At 36.8% G+C, this 19263-nt stretch overlaps 2 protein-coding genes across 3 annotated transcripts; both read right to left on the bottom strand.

The window, feature by feature from the left end:
- Positions 1–1504: 1504 nt before the first annotated feature.
- Positions 1505–6640, bottom strand: LOC147334612 (butyrophilin subfamily 1 member A1-like). Its single transcript, XM_086273237.1, has 7 exons — positions 6579–6640; positions 6223–6297; positions 5762–5849; positions 5220–5561; positions 4249–4530; positions 3275–3397; positions 1505–3137 (listed from the first exon to the last, which is right to left on the bottom strand). The coding sequence occupies exons 2-7, from the start codon at positions 6232–6234 to the stop codon at positions 2626–2628; spliced, it is 1359 nt and encodes a 452-aa protein (XP_086129363.1). The 5' UTR covers positions 6235–6297; positions 6579–6640; the 3' UTR covers positions 1505–2625.
- Positions 6641–13724: 7084 nt separating this feature from the next.
- Positions 13725–18782, bottom strand: LOC147334611 (uncharacterized). Of its 2 annotated transcripts, XM_086287374.1 has the most exons (5): positions 18684–18782; positions 17954–18062; positions 15837–15884; positions 15471–15599; positions 13725–15285 (listed from the first exon to the last, which is right to left on the bottom strand). In XM_086287374.1, the coding sequence occupies exons 1-5, from the start codon at positions 18684–18686 to the stop codon at positions 14807–14809; spliced, it is 768 nt and encodes a 255-aa protein (XP_086143500.1). In that variant the 5' UTR covers positions 18687–18782; the 3' UTR covers positions 13725–14806. The 2 variants fall into 2 exon arrangements, with proteins under 2 accessions (XP_086143500.1, XP_086143501.1); XM_086287375.1 differs by lacking the exon at positions 15471–15599.
- Between the last annotated feature and the right edge of the window lie 481 nt (positions 18783–19263).

Genomic DNA, 19263 nt, shown 5'->3' with positions numbered 1-19263 from the left:
GGTCTGTATCATTCTTTAGAATATCAAGTAACCAAATATAAACAAGACCCGTTATCTGACTCAAGCAGTTCAGAAGATGTAACCAATATATTAGTTTAACAAAGAATAACTGTTATGGCCCAGGTCATGATGTTGTGTGTTGTTTGTGCTCCTCACACCTGAGGGTGGCGTTATTCATTCTCTTTGTTTGTACCTACGTAAGTTCCAGGTGGAGCCGTACCATTGGCTGAGGATGTAATGAGGCTTTGAACTGGCTGAAGGAGGTTTGGGCCTTGCTGCTGCAGTTTAGGCTTGTGTGTAAAGCTCAGGAGGTGTGTGCTAGCCTCTCGGTGGACCAAAGCTTGGATTATGACGTGGTTAGGGCTACAGTATTGCTTGCTTTTGAATTGGTGCCTGAAGCGTACCGACAGAAATTCTGACATTGTGGGAAAAGGGACAACCAGATATATATGAAGTTTGCACGTAAAAAAAGGTTGCTTTTTGATAAATGGTGTCAGGCTAGCAAGTCAAAGATTTCGCACAGCTGAGGTTTCTAGTGCTTTTGGGGGGTTTTAAGAAATGCTTGCTAGAGCATGTGGTATTTTATTTAAATGAAAAAAAAGTTGAGTCTCTTGCAAACGCTGCTGTCTTGGCAGATGAATTTGGCCTAACTCACAGGAGTGTTTTTTTTTTAAATCTCCGATGCATCAGGACCGTATGGTTTCCCCTGGTGTGGGGAGGACACGGTCAGTTCTCAAGAACATACATGCTCCAATTCAGAAATTTGTATTAGATATTGGACACAGATGGTGAACTGCTGTCAGACCCTGAATAAATTGTGAAACGTGTATGTGATTACTTGGGTCCAAAAGTCGATGTTCCAGAAGAATATTGTAGCCGCCTCTAATCTCTCAGTGGCACCATTAAGACGGCAGGACAGCAGGGCCTCTTCCCCATTAGAAAAGTCTCCTCCACCACTAGCAGGAGAATGAATAGTGAATATCTTAAGGCTACTGCTTGTACAGATATCATGGCTGGCTCACACAAGCTTACTCTGCCACTGCCACAGGCCATGTGAGTTTACCGCCCCTCCCACCAGAGTTTACTCCCCAGTTGACTGTGGTGAAACACGCGTAAATCAGTGACATTGTAAAACTTGCAATTATTGTAGGGCACGTTCTAACAAAACAACCAATAGATGTAACTGAATATCACATAATATCAAAAGACTAACTTAACACTGGGTTAAAACGACACAGATTTTTACTTTGCTCCGTTTTTGCATGAAATGGATCTGAGAAGATGTTGAGGGTGATAGTATTTTGAGATGCTGTCACCCAATAATAACATAAGTCTTGAATCAGTCTCAGAGAGGATGGCTAGTTGGGGATATGTGTGTGTGTTTGTATGTGTGTGTATGTATATATTTATATTACACAGGACTGCATATTACACACTGATCGATGATCATTTGTCCTATTATTATCAATCACACTGACTGAACAATGTTTATCACAGTTGGATCTTGGAGACGATGTAAGTATTTGACAGAACATGAGGTGGAAATTACTTTATAAATTTAAACTGGAGTTTAATTTGAAGAAAAGACGAAAAATCGGGTAAAAATTTGTACTTGTAAGTTGAAACTTACACGCAGCTGGGAAACATGAGTTTTACACATAGATTTTTTGCTCTGTATATGTAAGCAGACCTTACCAAAAAAAAAAACATCTAACTTGCGTAAATATGTTTTACAAACACAAATCTTTTTTACACACACACAAATTCTAATTTATAGATGCAAAAACATCATATTTTCATATATTTTCATTTGAAGGTTACAAAACTCACAACTACACATTCTGATTTACAAGTACAAAATATTTATGACCACAATTTGGGCCCATACACATGGGAACCTCAAAGAGGCTGCCAGGAAAGCTGTAACAGGGAAATACCTGCAGAGAGTCAGGTAAGACCTGAAGAGTCAGCTGAATATGAAGAACAAGATCCAGGCAATCAACACCTACACACTGTATCTCACCTGTGATCAGGTACTCAGGTGGGATAATAAGCTGGCCAAAGGCAGAGATAAAAGCCACTGACATCAAGACAAGGAAGCTCTTTACCATGCATGGGGTTTCAGTTACACTTTACAGTTTAGAGTAAAACCATACATATTTAATCCCTGTAATATTCTGGATATTTATAATCTGTATATTTGTATATATTAGAGCTATTTCTTTGTTAAATATTGTATTATTTAATTTCAGTCTGTTACTGTTCTTATTATCTTGGAGAAGGAGGACGCACATAGTTTGATTAAGGATTAATAAACTATTCTTATTCTAATTCCTATTCACCCTAAATCCATCACCCTGAGACTGTACGCTAAACCAAAGAAACGTGCATTAATGAGTGGCAGAACCACCGTCCAGGATGAGACAACAAACATCCATGAGTACATCAGGAAGATGGCCACAACAGATGATGTGCTTAGTGAATACCTCAGGTAGCAGACACCTGAGAAAGAAGGGGAGAAGGAGATGAGTCGAGCCATCATGGAAGGACAGGCTGGCGGTACGTACCATCAGCACATACAAGAAGTACTTTTCAAACCTCTCTACATGAGGTTTGAGAATTTTTCTAAACGTTTAAAGTTTCCTGATTTTGCTCTAAATTAAGTGTCTTCTTAATCTCATCTTTCTGTTTCTGTAACTCTGCCAGTTGTTTCTCCACTTCCGGTTTTCTTTGGGTCATTTTATCATGTATGTGCTGCGTTCTAAGCAGACGGTTTTCAATGTTTGCTTGCAGCTCTGAATTTGCTACTTTTTTCTTTAGTAATTTGTTTTTGCTTTCTGTTATTATTTCTTTCAGATCCATGTATCCCTTTGCTCTGTCACTTTCTGTGTTCTTATCCACTGACTGAAGCTTGTTTTCAATATCCTCCACCTCACCATCCACCATATCCCTTTGTTGTTTGAGTTCATTTTTCACTTTCTTCAGTTTGTTTTCCTGTTCAATCAGTATATTAACCAGCTCCTCCAGGTCTTTCAGCTCTTCCTCTTTCTGCTGTAGTTCTTCAGACTTCTTGTTTTCTGCCAACAGCTGCTCTTTCTCTTTCTCCTCAGCTTCATCCTCAGTTTGCCTCTTTTTCTCTGCATAAGTACAGAGTTAGTTATGTAAAAGTTGTCTGATGAAAAGGTGTTACACACACCTTGATTAAGGTTTAGTTGTTAAAAACTTGAGTTAGTACAGATTTGGTGACACCTAGCAGATAGACCAATATGATTACCTTTGATTTTGTTTTGTCTCCATATCCAGAGAACAATGACTGTTGTACAAGTACAAATGAGAAAAACTGCCAAAATAATACTGACGCGGAGGGCAGAAGAAGGTGGAACTGCAACACAATTACCTAAAATTAAAAAGACAAGATAATTAAATTCATAATAACTTCCAAAAAAGCTCAGACATGCATTCAAATTGTAAACAAATTAGACAATCATTTTATGAGCCTATACTTTAAAAGAAATACCACAAAGAGAACCTGTTGAAACATGAAGGACCTTCCCTGACAAAGACATCTTCTGGATGGCAGCCGATGTTACTCCAAAACCAGTATGTATCATTATGTACCGACTGGCTGGCTTTCACAGATGTCCAAGCTACCACATACATCACTTTACATTACTTTGGACTGTGTGCTGAAAACAGCAGTACAGTTTCCCACTTCTCTTCAATCTATGTTTATTGAGCTCAGATGTTATTTTGATGCAGAAATGAACTGTGTTGACTGAAAATGGTTTTCAGAGTTGTTTCAGACCACAAAAATGATTTTCTCTTCAAAATCCTTGGAGATTAATTTACTTCCTTTTCCACTTCTACTTAATTTAATCGGGTAAAAATGTAAGAATTTTTAAAAACCGCTAAATAAATTTTGACGCACACTTTATTGTTTGTAGTCTGAGCTTATAAACAGCTTGTGCTATTGCCCTTGTATTACACCTCTCATGCCCCATACAGGCAAAGTCAGTTTGTAACAGTTTGAATTTATCATTATATAAATTATCCAGTATTGTTCTTTCAATTTAGGAAAATAGAAATGTTTCTTATATCAAATTTTAAATGAATTTAGATTTGCATTTAATTTCTTTGCAAGTCTGACTTTATTTAACTATAACATATTACACTTCAGATTGTTTTAATCAGTGAGGTTGTAACATAACACATCTTAAGACTGAATCAAATTTCAGAAGAAAACATTACCTGAAACATGCATCTGTGTCTCTCTGCTCTGGTTGATATCCCTTTGTTGGACTATACAGTTGACAGTATTTCTGTGTCTCTTCTCCACAGTCACTCTGCTGCTGACAGTATAGAGGTCATCAGGACCTCTGAGGATCTCTGTAGGTCCAGCAGAGTGGCTGTTTCCATCACTGTCCATCCATAACAGCTCAGGCTCCGGATACCAGCCTGCAGACTTACACTGTAAAGCGACTGCACTCCTGTTTATGTTGACTTCTGCTACTGTAGGTAAGGAAAGTGAACCTGAGGATGGCAAAGATAAGAAGTGTTAATGCATTCACAGAACAGTGTATTTGATTAATGATATCAGCAGTAAAACATGTCTTAATCAGTGTGGAAAAAACTTTGCTTTTTTCAAAGCCGACCAACACTTCACTTCCTCTAATTGTAACATACTTGGTAACTCAACCACAACGTGAGAACAGCCATGTGATGTTCCAATAATTTACTCCTGCCAATAGTTTACCTCCAGCAGGCTTTTTTTTTTACTTCAGCTGTTACTGGAGACGAAAACAAAACATGTTCCAGTGTAGTTGATAAAGGGTAGCGATACTGGGGTGTGATAAAAGAAAAATGAGCAAGGAGTTGGGCCACCAAGCACCATCTGAACTCCACTGACGTAAACTAGGGGAATAAACACCTTCAGTTATTACACTAAATAACACATACTGTCATTTGGTGTTTTGATGATGGTTGTGGAGATCCCTGTCTAACTCAATGGTAAAAAATCTTCCATAGGTGTTCATTTTTGTCTCAGCATAGAAATGTGTAATCACTTAATAAAGGTGATCACATATAAAACAGCTTCATATGAACAGTGACAGTGACCCTTCCCTGTAAATGCACAAGGATCACTTTACTGTGTGTTAAAGTTTTTCCTTTAATTTGTCATAAATTTGTATCTCACAGTGTACTGAAAAATGTCCACTTACCAACAAGAAGTTCAATGATAGATTCTTTGTGCTCTGAGGGAAAAAAGCATCTGTATCTGCCATTATCAGAGTGTTTGACTCTAGTGAGTTTCAGTGAAAGGTCTCCCTGCTTCAGTTTCTCAGTGGACAGTGATGTCCTTCCTTTGTAAGATGGGTTTTGATTAACCAGATGGTCTTGACCCTCAAACCACACATGGACAAATCTGGGATCCAGGTCAGGTCTCCCCCACTCCAGAATCTTAGAAACAGCGTCTGACGCAGAGTCAAGGTAGCATGGTAAGATGACATCCTCACCAACTACTGTGATTATTGTTTGAGATGATGTTACTGTCTGAGACTGACCTGAAAGGACAGGACAAAGTTTGTATCTCACAGTCATGTTTATCTAATGTTCTTAGATTATCTGCAGCTTAAGCTTGACTGCTCAGTTTCATTTATATTTTTATACACCTAACAAATTATAAAATATACACAGACCTCCAAGAAGGATATATTTTGTGTAAAGTATTTACTTTAGCTGATAACGTTTGTGTAGATGTTACCTGTCCTTATATCTGTCAGAAGGAGTAGGATCACAAAAAACAAAGCGCATAGATGACGTTTCAAAGTGAGTTGACCACATTGGGAGTTCTGGAAAAAGAATATAACGCCGCCAAATTTTAATTACTTAAAAGTATATCATGACTTTAAGACATCAAAAAGCATAAACAAGTAAAAATATCAGCTGAGATCACCAATAACAGGTGAACAAAAAAATACTGATCATCTTGTAAAATTTAGCCAATGACATGAAACAAAATACCAATTTGAATACTGATGTAGACTGTGCACTAAAAAAATGCTTTTATTGCAAAGCTAATTATTTTGTTTTCCTTTTTTTTCTGCCACAGACCTTCCTTTGGCAATCTGTGTTTTTGATCAGCAAAAACAAATATACCTTAAACTGGATTACAAAGGGTAAATTAGTCAATCGAAAAACAAAACAAAACAAAAGACAACTTACCAATACTGCCATTTTGTGTTAGTTATACGCTTGATCACAAAGTCCAGCACAGTCAACACCAAAAATAAAGGTAGCCTAAGACAAGGAAGAAGGAAAGTGTTTAGATTCTGATATTAAACTACTTCCTGTTCAAAAAAAGAAAGCTGTACTGGTTGGCCGCTATTTTTATGATGGCTAACAGAAGAAAAAACTTAAAATATAGTATTCTCTATATAATGAAAACTTAGCTAACAAATAGAGTTAACACAGTTTATAAAATAAGAAAACCAGTCTGCAATTTATCAAATTAGAACTACAATAAAGAACCACCATTAAAACTAAAATAAAACTGTATTTAAGTAACATCACACACTTACTGGTTGATTTTCTGAGTGAGTTTGCACCTGCGTTCAACACGCTACAGGATCTTCGGCTGTGCTGAACGTGAATAAGGCAAGTGTGTACTTTGACCGCCTGCGTACCATTTAGTGGAAGGATCTGCTCCAACTATCATAAAATCACAGGATATCATGTATAATTGTATTTGACAACGGTTGTTCAGCAACACATTTACACAGACATGAATATTAACTAATAATTAAATGATGAGTAATACATAAATGCATGGTAAATGATGAAGAAACACTCGCTGCGTGATGTCTATAATCAGCTGCATTAAGAGTCATTTGATTCAGACCTAACTATATGCTTTAGCAAAAAGAAACATTTAAAGCCTACTCTTTATAGTGTCTGTCTCCCTAATCTAAACTGGAACCTCACATGTCTGAATTTATTTTTTGATTTTGTATTAAAAGAACTGACTTAAAATGAGACAAAAAAGTTAGAGTTAAAGTCATATTTTTTACTGTAACAACCACAAACATGTTTAATGAATCATTTTCATAACTTGAAATGCAAAAATAAATTGTGCATTTTAAAAATATATGCACAAGTTTTGCAAAACACAAAGTTGCATGCAGCTATTTAGCTAAAAATGCAGCCTATGTGTTTTTTCTATAACCATTTCAAACTATTTACAGAACAATCAGGTGTTCTGCATCAAATAATATGCCACACAAATTATTTGTGCCACTCCAAAAAAAATTGTGTCCACCATTAGAAAGAGAAGCACATCACAAGCTGACAGCAGGTGTATCACTCCTCCTCTTTTCCACCTGATAACAGCGTTTACACTGCAGTCTGTCTTTGGTGGCTTATTGGTAGCAACTGTGACAATTAGCAGTGGCCTCATTGTTCTGACACACAAAACAAAACTACTGACTACACTACACACTAACAACACAAAACAGTAACTACACACTCCAAATATGCTAAACACCCCAAATCTCTCACATCTCAAAGGAGATCAAATGAGACAAGGCAGTATCAAGGTTATGGGAGAGGGAGAGAAAATATAGGAAAAACTGAGTTTGAAATGGCAAAGCTTGTAGACAGAGTCTTAAACTTTACTTTATTACATTCAACACGCTAAACTTTGAGGATTAAATTAATTGTACTGTTTGGTTAGTGGATACTAACCAACTAACTCACAGGTATGTGATTATATGTGATGACATAGGGTGAGGTCAGTGGATTGTCAGTGTTTTTCTTTTGGGTACAGGAGTCTCAGAAATGATGCTCATGTATGAGGATGTCCTTATATAGACACAGTAGTACTGGGAAAATCTCAGGATTGCAGAAGCTAATCCCAAAATCTAGAGAAAGTATGTAAACACATAATTAGATAACATAGTTATCAAATAGTGAGCCGTCTGAGGTCTGTCATCATATGTGCTATTTTTTTAAGGTGTAGGACTTATTTGTATCAAACTGTCAATCAAATCCACACCACTGCTATGATTAATAACTGAGATATAGTTTGATGTCTGAACTGCCATCTTAAAGTGGTCGTGTGATTTGGATGTGCACGCGAGTCCATTTGAATCCAGAGATTTTAACTAAAATCTTTTAAGTGCTTAAGTTTACATAGGTCTTGGTATATGATATACTACTAATATTGTTACTGAGTTTTTAATAACCCGAACCCTGTAGCTCAGGTGGCAGAGCAGGTCAGCCACTAATCAGAAGGTCGGTGGTTTGATCCCAGGCTGCCTCCTGGCTGCATGCCAAATATCCTTGGGCAAGATACTAACCCCATGTTTGCCTACTGGTGGTGGTCAGAGGGCCTGGTGGCGCCAGTGTCCGGCAGCCTCGCCTCTGTCAGTGCGCCCCAGGGTGGCTGTGGCTACAATGTAGCTTGCCATCACCTGTGTGAATGTGTATGTGTGTGAATGGGTGGATGACTGAACGTGTAAAGCACGTTGGGGTCATTAGAGACTAAGTAAAGCGCTATACAAATGCAGGCCATTTAATACGATTAGCCCTTGATGATTCTTTTAAATATTCTCAAAGATCTCTTAAATACAATCTGGATATAACAGGATACAAAGAAAAAGACAGAAAAAGATATACTTGCTAATACTTGCGTTCTAAAAAAAAGTACAATTCATGTAATAATACAGAGATCATCGCAATGCCCTTATGTGAGAAAGAAATATTAAATGATCTGTTTTTATAGTCATGTAATGTGTGAGTAGCTGCTTTACTTACACAATGTGTACATGCTATATGTTGTACTATATATTTAGGATCAGTACCCTCTATCAGTGCCCTTTCCCCCCCACCAGAAGTGAATAAGAATGATTAAAAGAAAAGTAATAAAATGAAATAAAAGACACAAAGACAAAAAAAACATCTAATAAGGAGTAAACCAGTAAGGCTGTCAGACATCACATCAAACTGCCAGGGATAATATTTAATCTGTAAATGATATAAAACAAGTATACAGCAGCAAAAGCATTCTCCTTGCAGTTTCACTCTCTCTTTATCAGGATTAACCTTTAATCATAATAAAACTGGGTAAATGAACATAGCAGAGATAACATTTATTTGTTTACAACCTATTCAATAAAACTTCAGATATTTGTAAAATCACCTTATGCATTAGTTCAGTAGGTAGAGTGGTGGCCCTGTGATAGAAAGGTCAGGAGTTTGAATCCACTGAACGGCTACCCTGAGGTACCCCTGGGCAAGGAACTGCCCCTACACACTGCTCCCTCTGCTTCACTGAGGGAATGGGTTAAATGCAGAGAGGAATTTCCCCACGGGGATCAATGAAGTACACATCATCATCATTGTATATCGGCATTAACAGTAACTCAGTTTGGTGTGTCAGAAATATCAGACCAGCACAGCTTCTGTTTTAAACACTGAATGTACTCGGCTGCATGAAGAGCATATGATGTTTTCTTTGACAACATTAAATAAAACCCAATGAAGGTCAAAGGTCATCACTTGTATCACAGGACAGCTGTGATGAAAGAAAGTGAAGAAGCTTTTCCGAACCTCTGGACCCAGGAAACCCAGCTTGGTCCTGATGGTCTCCCTCACCAGTATCCCCCAGGGTGGATATAGCTGTTGATAATTATGTGGACTCTATTATTACATCAAAAGAGAACAAATGACACTTATTTTTATTTAAAGTTTCCATGTTAGCAGGCTATAGTGCTCTGTGAGTGTAATAGATCTAAACCTGTTTAAATCTTTACTTTTATGTCATCTTCAGTCTTCAGTCTTATGTTGAAATCAAAGGACAAGATTACATTTCCAGACATTTCTGATATTAACAGTAGCTCAACACAACAAGCTGAAAGTCAGTGATGCTGCTCGGTTTGCAGTCCTGGATATCACGGCACAAGCAGGATTCACTGCACTGTTAATGTTAGCTATGTTATGTTGCTGCCTCTGTTCGGTGGTGTCGAGCCAAACGGACTTTAACGTGTGTTTGAACGAGCTGACGGTTCACTCGTTAAGCTGAAAAAAAAGATGCTTTAATCACAGGAGTCACACATGTGTCCACTGTACCATCTGGGAACTCTTCTTGTTTAGCACTCGTAATAACACAAACACTAAATCCTGCTTCTCTTGTGCTGTTTTGTAGCAGTGTGTACACCTGAGACTTTCACCTGTCTGTCTGTCCTGCACTCTCTCTCTGTTTCTTTCTCTCTGATTGTGGAATAAAAGTATGAACATGTATTTACAGTGGGGCAAAAAAAGTATTTAGTCAGCCACCGATTGTGCAAGTTCCCCCACCTAAAATGATGACAGAGGTCAGTAATTTGCACCAGAGGTACACTTCAACTGTGAGAGACAGAATGTGAAAAAAAAATCCATGAATCCACATGGTAGGATTTGTAAAGAATTTATTCATAAATCAGGGTGGAAAATAAGTATTTGGTCAATAACAAAAATACAACTCAATACTTTGTAACATAACCTTTGTTGGCAATAACAAAGGTCAATCGTTTACTATAGGTCTTTACCAGGTTTGCACACACAGTAGCTGGTATTTTGGCCCATTCCTCCATGCAGATCTTCTCGAGAGCAGTGATGTTTTGGGGCTGTCGCCGAGCAACACGGACTTTCAACTCCCGCCACAGATTTTCTATGGGGTTGAGGTCTGGAGACTGGCTAGGCCACTCCAGGACTTTCAAATGCTTCTTACGGAGCCACTCCTTTGTTGCCCGGGCGGTGTGTTTTGGATCATTGTCATGTTGGAAGACCCAGCCTCGTTTCATCTTCAAAGTTCTCACTGATGGAAGGAGGTTTTGGCTCAAAATCTCACGATACATGGCCCCATTCATTCTGTCCTTAACGTGGATCAGTCGTCCTGTCCCCTTGGCAGAAAAACAGCCCCATAGCATGATGTTTCCACCCCCATGCTTCACAGTAGGTATGGTGTTCTTGGGATGCAACTCAGTATTCTTCTTCCTCCAAACACGACGAGTTGAGTTTATACCAAAAAGTTCTACTTTGGTTTGATCTGACCACATGGCATTCTCCCAATCCTCTGCTGTATCATCCATGTGCTCTCTGGCAAACTTCAGACGGGCCTGGACATGCACTGGCTTCAGCAGCGGAACACGTCTGGCACTGCGGGATTTGATTCCCTGCCGTTGTAGTGTGTTACTGATGGTGACCTTTGTTACTTTGGTCCCAGCTCTCTGCAGGTCATTCACCAGGTCCCCCCGTGTGGTTCTGGGATCTTTGCTCACCGTTCTCATGATCATTTTGACCCCACGGGATGAGATCTTGCGTGGAGCCCCAGATTGAGGGAGATTATCAGTGGTCTTGTATGTCTTCCATTTTCTGATGATTGCTCCCACAGTTGATTTTTTTCACACCAAGCTGCTTGCCTATTGTAGATTCACTCTTCCCAGTCTGGTGCAGGTCTACAATACTTTTCCTGGTGTCCTTCGAAAGCTCTTTGGTCTTGGCCATGGCGGAGTTTGGAGTCTGACTGTTTGAGGCTGTGGACAGGTGTCTTTTATACAGATGATGAGTTCAAACAGGTGCAATTCATACAGGTAACGAGTGGGGGACAGAAAAGCTTCTTACAGAGGACGTTACAGGTCTGTGAGAGCCAGAGATTTTCCTTGTTTGAGGTGACCAAATACTCATTTTCCACCCTAATTTACGAATAAATTCTTTACAAATCCTACCATGTGAATTCATGGATTTTTTTTTTCACATTCTGTCTCTCACAGTTGAAGTGTACCTCTGGTGCAAATTACTGACCTCTGTCATCATTTTAAGTGGGGGAACTTGCACAATCGGTGGCTGACTAAATACTTTTTTGCCCCACTGTATAAGTCACACTTGTGTTTGAATCCTGCAGCTTATCACACATTTGATTTCCATGTGTGACGACTGCAAGTGTCCAGAGTGAGGACAGACTGAGGGACCCACCGCTGCACATCATCTGTGAGGCTTTGCACCCCTGATGATCCACCAGGACAAACTCAGCAGTGTGTGAGGAAGAGGAGGAGGAAGAGCCAGCAGCAGCTGACAGATGGAGAATAGACAGACTGTTCCCTGTTTGTGAAGGACTGTTAGAAAAGTTTAACATAATTAATTGTCTGTCCTGAATCAGTCTTATTAGGTAATGTTCAAATAATGTTATCATCCCAGTGTTTTCAGTGTGGGAGAAAGTACTCCTTCAAGTTACACACTATGAAAGGCAGCAACTAGTTTAATGTTCAGAAACGTAAAGTATGTATCAGCAGCAGAATGGAGCTAAAAATAAATGTTTGTTTCAGTTCTATGAAGCTTTGAGTATTTTGGATCAGTAGCACTGCTGTGTTTGTTGCATCATATTGCTGTAATTGTTTATATGCTTTATATATTCTGAGGTAAGTTGATCTATAGTGTTACATCATATTCTATAAGGATGTTATGTGTTTGTGTACTTTCTGCCCAGTTTGACCCATTTAGCAGAAGTCAGCCTGTTTAAGGCTCTGATATCTATTCTGTATGACTTAAAGCAGTTATGACACGGTCTGATTTTCTCACCCAATAAAGGAATATTTCATATATCAGTCTACTCTTCATTCTATCAGAAACAGTTTTCACAGCTCGTACATTTTCTTTTTACACATATATGAAAGCATTGAGCCAAATTTAGTAATGCCAACATAATAAATGAACAATATTTATCTCTTATGTATAATATATCTATATATACACTGTCAAAGATACTTGTCTTTGAGTGAAGATTTAAGCTGACAGGAAATATAAATATCTGTTGTTCATGTTTTTACAGTCTTGTGGGCTCAGCCTCAGATACTTATCAAATCAAACAAAGCTCATACAAAAACAAACATATGAACAAAAAATTGTTCTCCTTCATTTCTGTCAAACAATGCTGTATGAAGCGTTTCATAGTTGCAACCTGAGCAATGCAACAGAGGCTAGACCGTCCCATTTCACAGCCTCGCACTTCCAGCCTTCTCGGTCTTTGGAGGTGAGGCCAACATAGACTACGAAGGCAGACCCTAAATTGGGACACAGCTAAAGACATTACTGAAACAAATGGAGGGCGAGGGAGACTTAAGCTCAGTCTACTTTGGCTAATTTGCTCTGTTATAGTTCATTGTTTATTAGATACTCCTTGTGTCTTCACTGCCTGTGTTTAAGATAAACTAAATGAATTTAAACATAAATCATAAACCATCAAAAAATAAGACAACACAAAACACTGGGTCACTCGACACAGGATTGTGACAATGACAGCACACAGAAATGGAAGTCATAATTACATCCAAATAGTTTTCATAATTCTTCTTTTTATTTAATAATTATTGGGTCACTGCTATGGGCTAATTTTTATTTGATAAATTTTCCACAGGGTGTGTCATCTGGAATAACTGAACTTTTACTCTACCCTCTTCAGGGAACAGTCTGCCCTCATTTCCACCTTACTAATCCTCTGCACTTCATGATTCATTAACTTCCCACCATCCATCTTTTTTTTTCCATTTTTTTAATTCTTCGGCTTTTTAAATTACCCATTATTTTTCTCCCACCCTTTTCATGCATTAGTACATTCCCATCTACCTTAACCTGCTGTCAATCTCTCTGTAAATACAATTGCGATAAGTCATTTTCTCCTGTCGTACTAAACAAAATGAATACAATTTATCATAAAGTGAATCAAATGTATCGATTTTTTGTAGATGATACTTATATTCAACTCATTGTTTAAGATACATAGTTCACATAATAAAGTTAATCATTAAGTAACACAGGTTCAGTGCAGATTGTGTATTATTTCTTTCTCCATAGTCTGTGTGAAGATGAATCATATCACTTTGGCTTTCTACCACCTGTAGTTGCAAGTTAATCACTTTTTTGGTTCTACTTTTGTCTTCCTTTGTGTCATCACGCTCATGATATCCTCTGTTTGCTGCAGTTGTTTCTCCATGTTCAGTGGTAGATTCTCCAGTTTACACTGAGCAGTTAATAGATGAACTACAAAGAAGCATGATTCTTCTTATGATAATATCCTTGGGATAATAATTTTTAAGGAATAACCGAAAAACAAAAACACCATCAATCAAATTGGAAGCATTTCACTGAAAAAAAATTATTATTATTTTTTTTTTAGCAAATTCTTGTCTTTTCTTTATTGTCAACCTTTACTTTATTGTTACTTTATTCTTTACGTACTGTTTATTTATAGTTTATATAACCTGTAAACAATTTTAAAAGATTGCTCTAACAAATGTTCATGTTGATGAATTTGGGTTTTTATAAAACAAGTTAAAAGCAGCTAAATCAGTAAATGCGTACAAACAACAGAGCATGCGTTTCAGACGTTTTGAAGACAAAACTGAACATAAAGAGATTAACAAACAAGCAGCAATGAAAGGCAACTGCAGCAAAAGCATGACAAAGCGTCTGAAGGGAGGAAACATAGCATTCAGTGATGTCTATGGAGTCTGGGTTTAGACAGGCATTAATAAAAAAAAGAGGCTCTTCCAATTATTAGAAGCAATCTTGCATTTACAACTATCAACAGTCCAATCACATTTGAGCACCTGAAAATCAGACACTGTATTATTTTGAATGACAGTGAAAAGGTTTTGTTAAACGATTTGAGTCAAGGTTAAATTCTGCACTTTAATCACATGTTTGATACTTGGTTTAAAATCAACTGTAATGGTATTAGTAGTAAACAGTAAAGTAGCAGTAAATTATTTCTTTCTCACTGCTCTATCACAAGACGAGTTGTATCACTTTGACATTCTACCTCCTCCAGCTTCAAGTCAATCACCTCTAAAATGTTTTCTACTTTTGTCTTCCTTTCTCTCATTCTGCTTATTATATCCTCTATTTGCCGCAGCTGTTTCTCCATATTCAGTTGTAGATTCTCCAGTTCTTCCTTTCTCTTTTCCAGTTTACGCTGAGCAGTCAGGAGACTTTGTTTTTCCTCTAAGTATCTTTCTGTTTTGTCTGTCTCTTTTTCTTTCTCTGTCTGTGCTATTTTGATCTCTACCAGCTGAAGCTTCTCTTTGTTCTCTGCCAGCTCTTTAATTGTCTCGTCTAACAGTCTGAATTCTTCCTTTACTTGGTGATTTCCCCTCTTCAGTTCCAACAGTTGAGTGTTGAGCTCTGACAATACGTTCAGCTCTTCCTGTGTCTTCTGAGCTTGTCCCTGCAGCTTAGCTGAGAAAATGTATTGCCCTAAACATGGCACAGATGAAAGGTCAGGATAGAAGAAATATTTAATTAAAGATAAATACAGATTGAAACTCTTGATAACATAGAAGTTGTTTAAATTATGATGTAGTGGATGTGGAAATGCCAGTTAATATAGAGGAAAGTCTCAAAGTGGCCAAAGAAAACTGAACATAATATTTAATACTTACTGAGTTTTTGCTTTTTGCATTTACAGAAAATAGCGATACCTCCGGAAGACAAAACAACAACAACAACTAAGCCACTAAAAGTAACAGCCACCACATCGAGGATGTAAAAAGATTCAGCAAAGTCTGTACCTGAAATGATAAAATACATAAAATAATGTTTTTGAAAAATAACACATAAGATGACAGACTATCAAAATATGAATAAAAAGACCAGCACTAAACATAAAATCTACCATTATCTTTGTGTGCATTTAAGCTCTTCCTATTAAGAACTGAATGAAAGAACAGGCTAAACAAATTGTATATTAAGAATGAAATCACGCATTATATATATGCTAAAAGTCTGTCACAAAACAGAATATGTACCATTCCTTCCATCAGGTGGATCCTCTACGCCACTTTTGACATTAGTCACTGAAAAGAGAGAGAGTTCAGTGTAAATAATGTTAAATATGGTCATAACTTTATATAGTTTTCCTTTTAAGACATCCTTATATCTCACCCATAATTCTCAGATGTTAGAAAACAAACACATGTTGCATTTGGCAATTGCATGTCTTAAAATGCTTAATACTTTCTGTAAAAATGCTTAAAAGACAAAAAAAGTGTAATGAATTTGTTACTGCTTGATTGTTACTGCTAGAAGGTAATCCTTGAGCTACATCAAAAGAACCAGATTCTCTTTGCTGTTTTACCCATAACCAACTCCCTATATGCCTTTTTTGATGCTTTGTGCACCTTTTTCCATAAAAAGTAAAAAAAAAAAAAAAATCATTCTGTTGCTATTCTCTGTAACAGAGTTGAGAGCCACTTCTAGGAAGCTTCTGCAGCATACTACAATACATGTGCTGGAAACTCAAGCGTTGTCTTGACTGGATAGAATCAGCTGTAGCAGCAGCATCACTGTATTTCAGGAGGAAGTCTTGAATTTGAAGAGAAATATAAGAAAAATAAGTTTTATCCATAAAATATGGAGACTGAAAAAAATACCACAATTGTTATTAAAACAATTTTGGTATCTCTGATTAATTTGATGACATCCAGATTAAAAAACACAACGAAGGATACTTGCTTCTATTGTGACATGGTGGAATCATGGGCCTGCCTCCACCAAACCTATTACTAAAAATCAAAGGCCATAGAGCTATGCAAATATTTTTTGTTTTTTGAATTTTGCCATGAACTCACATAAAATCACTGATGTTGGCATCAGATGATGAATCAAATATTAATAGTACAAAATTTAGTAGTACAAAACAGTAGCACTGGTATAGAAAATATATAATAATAATAAAATATTAATAATTTAACTTATAATTAATAATTTAACTCTTACAGAGAACTATTACAGGCTAAAATCATGTGCAGCCAAACAAGAGAAGAAATAATGCAAAAAAATGTTGACTTTGCAAGTTAATCCGCTTGTCATTGTCATGTACCATTTTTAAAATACATGAAGATATCAGTATAAATGTTTGTATATATTATTTGAAACCTAAAGACTTCTACACTTCTACACACTAAACTTTAAAAAGTAAATTAATGGTGGCACACTCTTACAGAGGTCTGACTGGTTAGCTGATATAGGTTTTATACTTATGGATATATCATCCTGAATGGAACCTCCTTCAGAGCAGGTTAGTTGTTATGTTGAATCAAACCCAGGGTTTGATCTGAGATTACTTTAGTAAGCTGAAAAATCCTACTTTTACGGCGGTAAAGGTCTGTGATACCTATAGTGGGTGACGTTTATGAGATTTTGACCATGTTTTGGTTTTGTTACAGAGATTTTAGGAATGATGCTCATATATGAAGAAGAGGTGTTAATGCATTCTTGCATTGTGTTTTGTTCAATTATTTCAGCAATAAAATGTTTTAATCAGTATGGAGACAAGTTTGATAAAAACTCCAACTATTCATTTATTGTGTCCAATACTTCACTCAACCACAAAATGGTCTAAGAGCAGTCATGTGTTCTTACAGTAATTTACTTCTGCCAATAATTTACCTCTTGCTGGGAGAACAGCTTTTTCTTTTACTTTTATTGAAATGTAACTGTGGAGGCTCATGGCTCTGTTTCTGTCTCTGTGTGTGTTCCTGTTACTTCCTGTTTTACTTTGGTAGTCCCCTGTCTCTGTGCACCATGTGTTCTGTTGCTCCTCTTACTTTGAAGGTATCTCATCTCCTGTGTTACGTTTAGTTTGCTCCCTCCCTGTTTCCCCGTGTATTTAGATTCCTAGGTTTTTCCAGTTCAGTTTTGTATTGCCTTTTTTCCCCTCTTTCAGCAAATAAAGCTTTATTTTGAGTTTAAGTCCCATTTCTGTGAGTTTGTTTTTGGGTCTTTTCCTGCCTGCACACAGCCAATTGTGACACTTTCATATTTATTGTTGCGGTGTACCGAGGAAAAAGTGCAAAATATCTCCAGACCTACAATAACTGTATAAATTATTCACCTTAGTTGACAAAGTATGAGACAATGTTACCTGTCACAATATCTGTCAGAATGAATAGGATCACAGTGTGGCGTAAAATAGAAGAACACAACTGAGGTTTAAAGATGAGTTGGCAAAGTTGGGGCAACATCCTGGATTGCTGCAAAATGAAGTCCAAAAATATGGATAGGATTATTATTTAATTACTGTAAAAATCACATACAAGCATATAGCTTTATCAACTGACAATACTGACAGCTGAATAGAAAATCTAAGAGAAATTTAAACAGTGATATTTCAATGCACTTATAATTTTAAGTCAATCAGTCTGAAAAATATCTCTTATGATTCATTTATTTAGAAATTTATAAATACAATTATATCATGATGACCATTTTATATCAAGTAGGAAAAAAACAACTAATATATAATACTACTGTAGTGCCTGTACTGAAGCATAAATTTCAATCACAAAATAATGTTTCATATTACATTTTGCCATTCTGGTTAAAATTTTAAGTGTTTTAATGTGCAAAGTAGTGTAGTTAAAATGACAAAATTCTGGGACATCTTTTGTTTTAAACCTTAAATTAGCAGGGGTTGCACCAAACATTGTATTTCGCTAAGAAGAAATATAGGAAGAAAACTTGCATGTAAACATGTGTAAGTCTAATACTAGCACAAAATAGTAGAGCTACTATAGCATTTACATTTATTAATTTAGAACCACACAAAAGAAAGTAAAGATAGAAATATTTTTTAAATAACATTATGCACATACCATTTGGTTCTCTGAGTAAGTTTTCACCGTTGTTCAACACTATACACAGAATCCTCGTCTGTTTTGAATGTGAAAAAGGAAGTGTGTACTTTAAACTCCTGTGTGCTCTTTGGTTGTAGCATCGGCTCCTAAATTGGATAGATGATCACACTACTATTTGTTTTACACTGCTGCATCAGCATCTACTATATAACTATCTTACCGTCTTTTAATGTATAACTGTATATTACAGCTTTGGGTTACAGATCACACAGCAGTGGTTGGTGGACACCTGACATCATTTAGCATTATGAAAAAGAACCATCATGACAAATTTGATAAAACACTAACCTTAAACACACAGTGTCTATGCTAGTTTGATCCAGAAACGAATAGGAAAGAGTATATTTATTCTGTTTCTCCAAAAATCCATACATGAAGATAAAAAAAGGGATGAAATAATTTTTTATTGAAATAAATTGCATAAACATATTTAATACATAGATAATAGCAGATTATCATTGAAAGGTAAACACATCACAAAACATGTGGTCATTCATAAAGTTACACGGTCAACTTTGTGTTGAGACGGCTTCAGCCT

The sequence above is a fragment of the Aulonocara sp. 'chitande type north' Nkhata Bay genome, linkage group LG3 (genome assembly GCF_057382095.1).
Source record: "Aulonocara sp. 'chitande type north' Nkhata Bay isolate Kocher_YH1m ecotype deep benthic linkage group LG3, A_spYH_male_GT1.1, whole genome shotgun sequence".
Classification (NCBI taxonomy): Eukaryota; Metazoa; Chordata; class Actinopteri; order Cichliformes; family Cichlidae; genus Aulonocara; species Aulonocara sp. 'chitande type north' Nkhata Bay.
The sequence above is the reverse complement of the archived record's forward strand: the minus strand, read 5'-3'. Positions and strand labels throughout refer to the sequence as shown.

Coding starts and splice junctions, on each gene's coding strand:
- LOC147334612 (XM_086273237.1), bottom strand. Junction 3,398..4,248: donor GACACAGATGCATGTTTCAG/GTAATGTTTTCT, acceptor TTTTAATTTTAG/GTAATTGTGTTGCAGTTCCA. Junction 3,138..3,274: donor GAGACAAAACAAAATCAAAG/GTAATCATATTG, acceptor GTACTTATGCAG/AGAAAAAGAGGCAAACTGAG.
- LOC147334611 (XM_086287374.1), bottom strand. Junction 15,885..17,953: donor TCTGACAGATATTGTGACAG/GTAACATTGTCT, acceptor CTCTCTTTTCAG/TGACTAATGTCAAAAGTGGC. Junction 15,600..15,836: donor TCCACCTGATGGAAGGAATG/GTACATATTCTG, acceptor TTATCATTTCAG/GTACAGACTTTGCTGAATCT.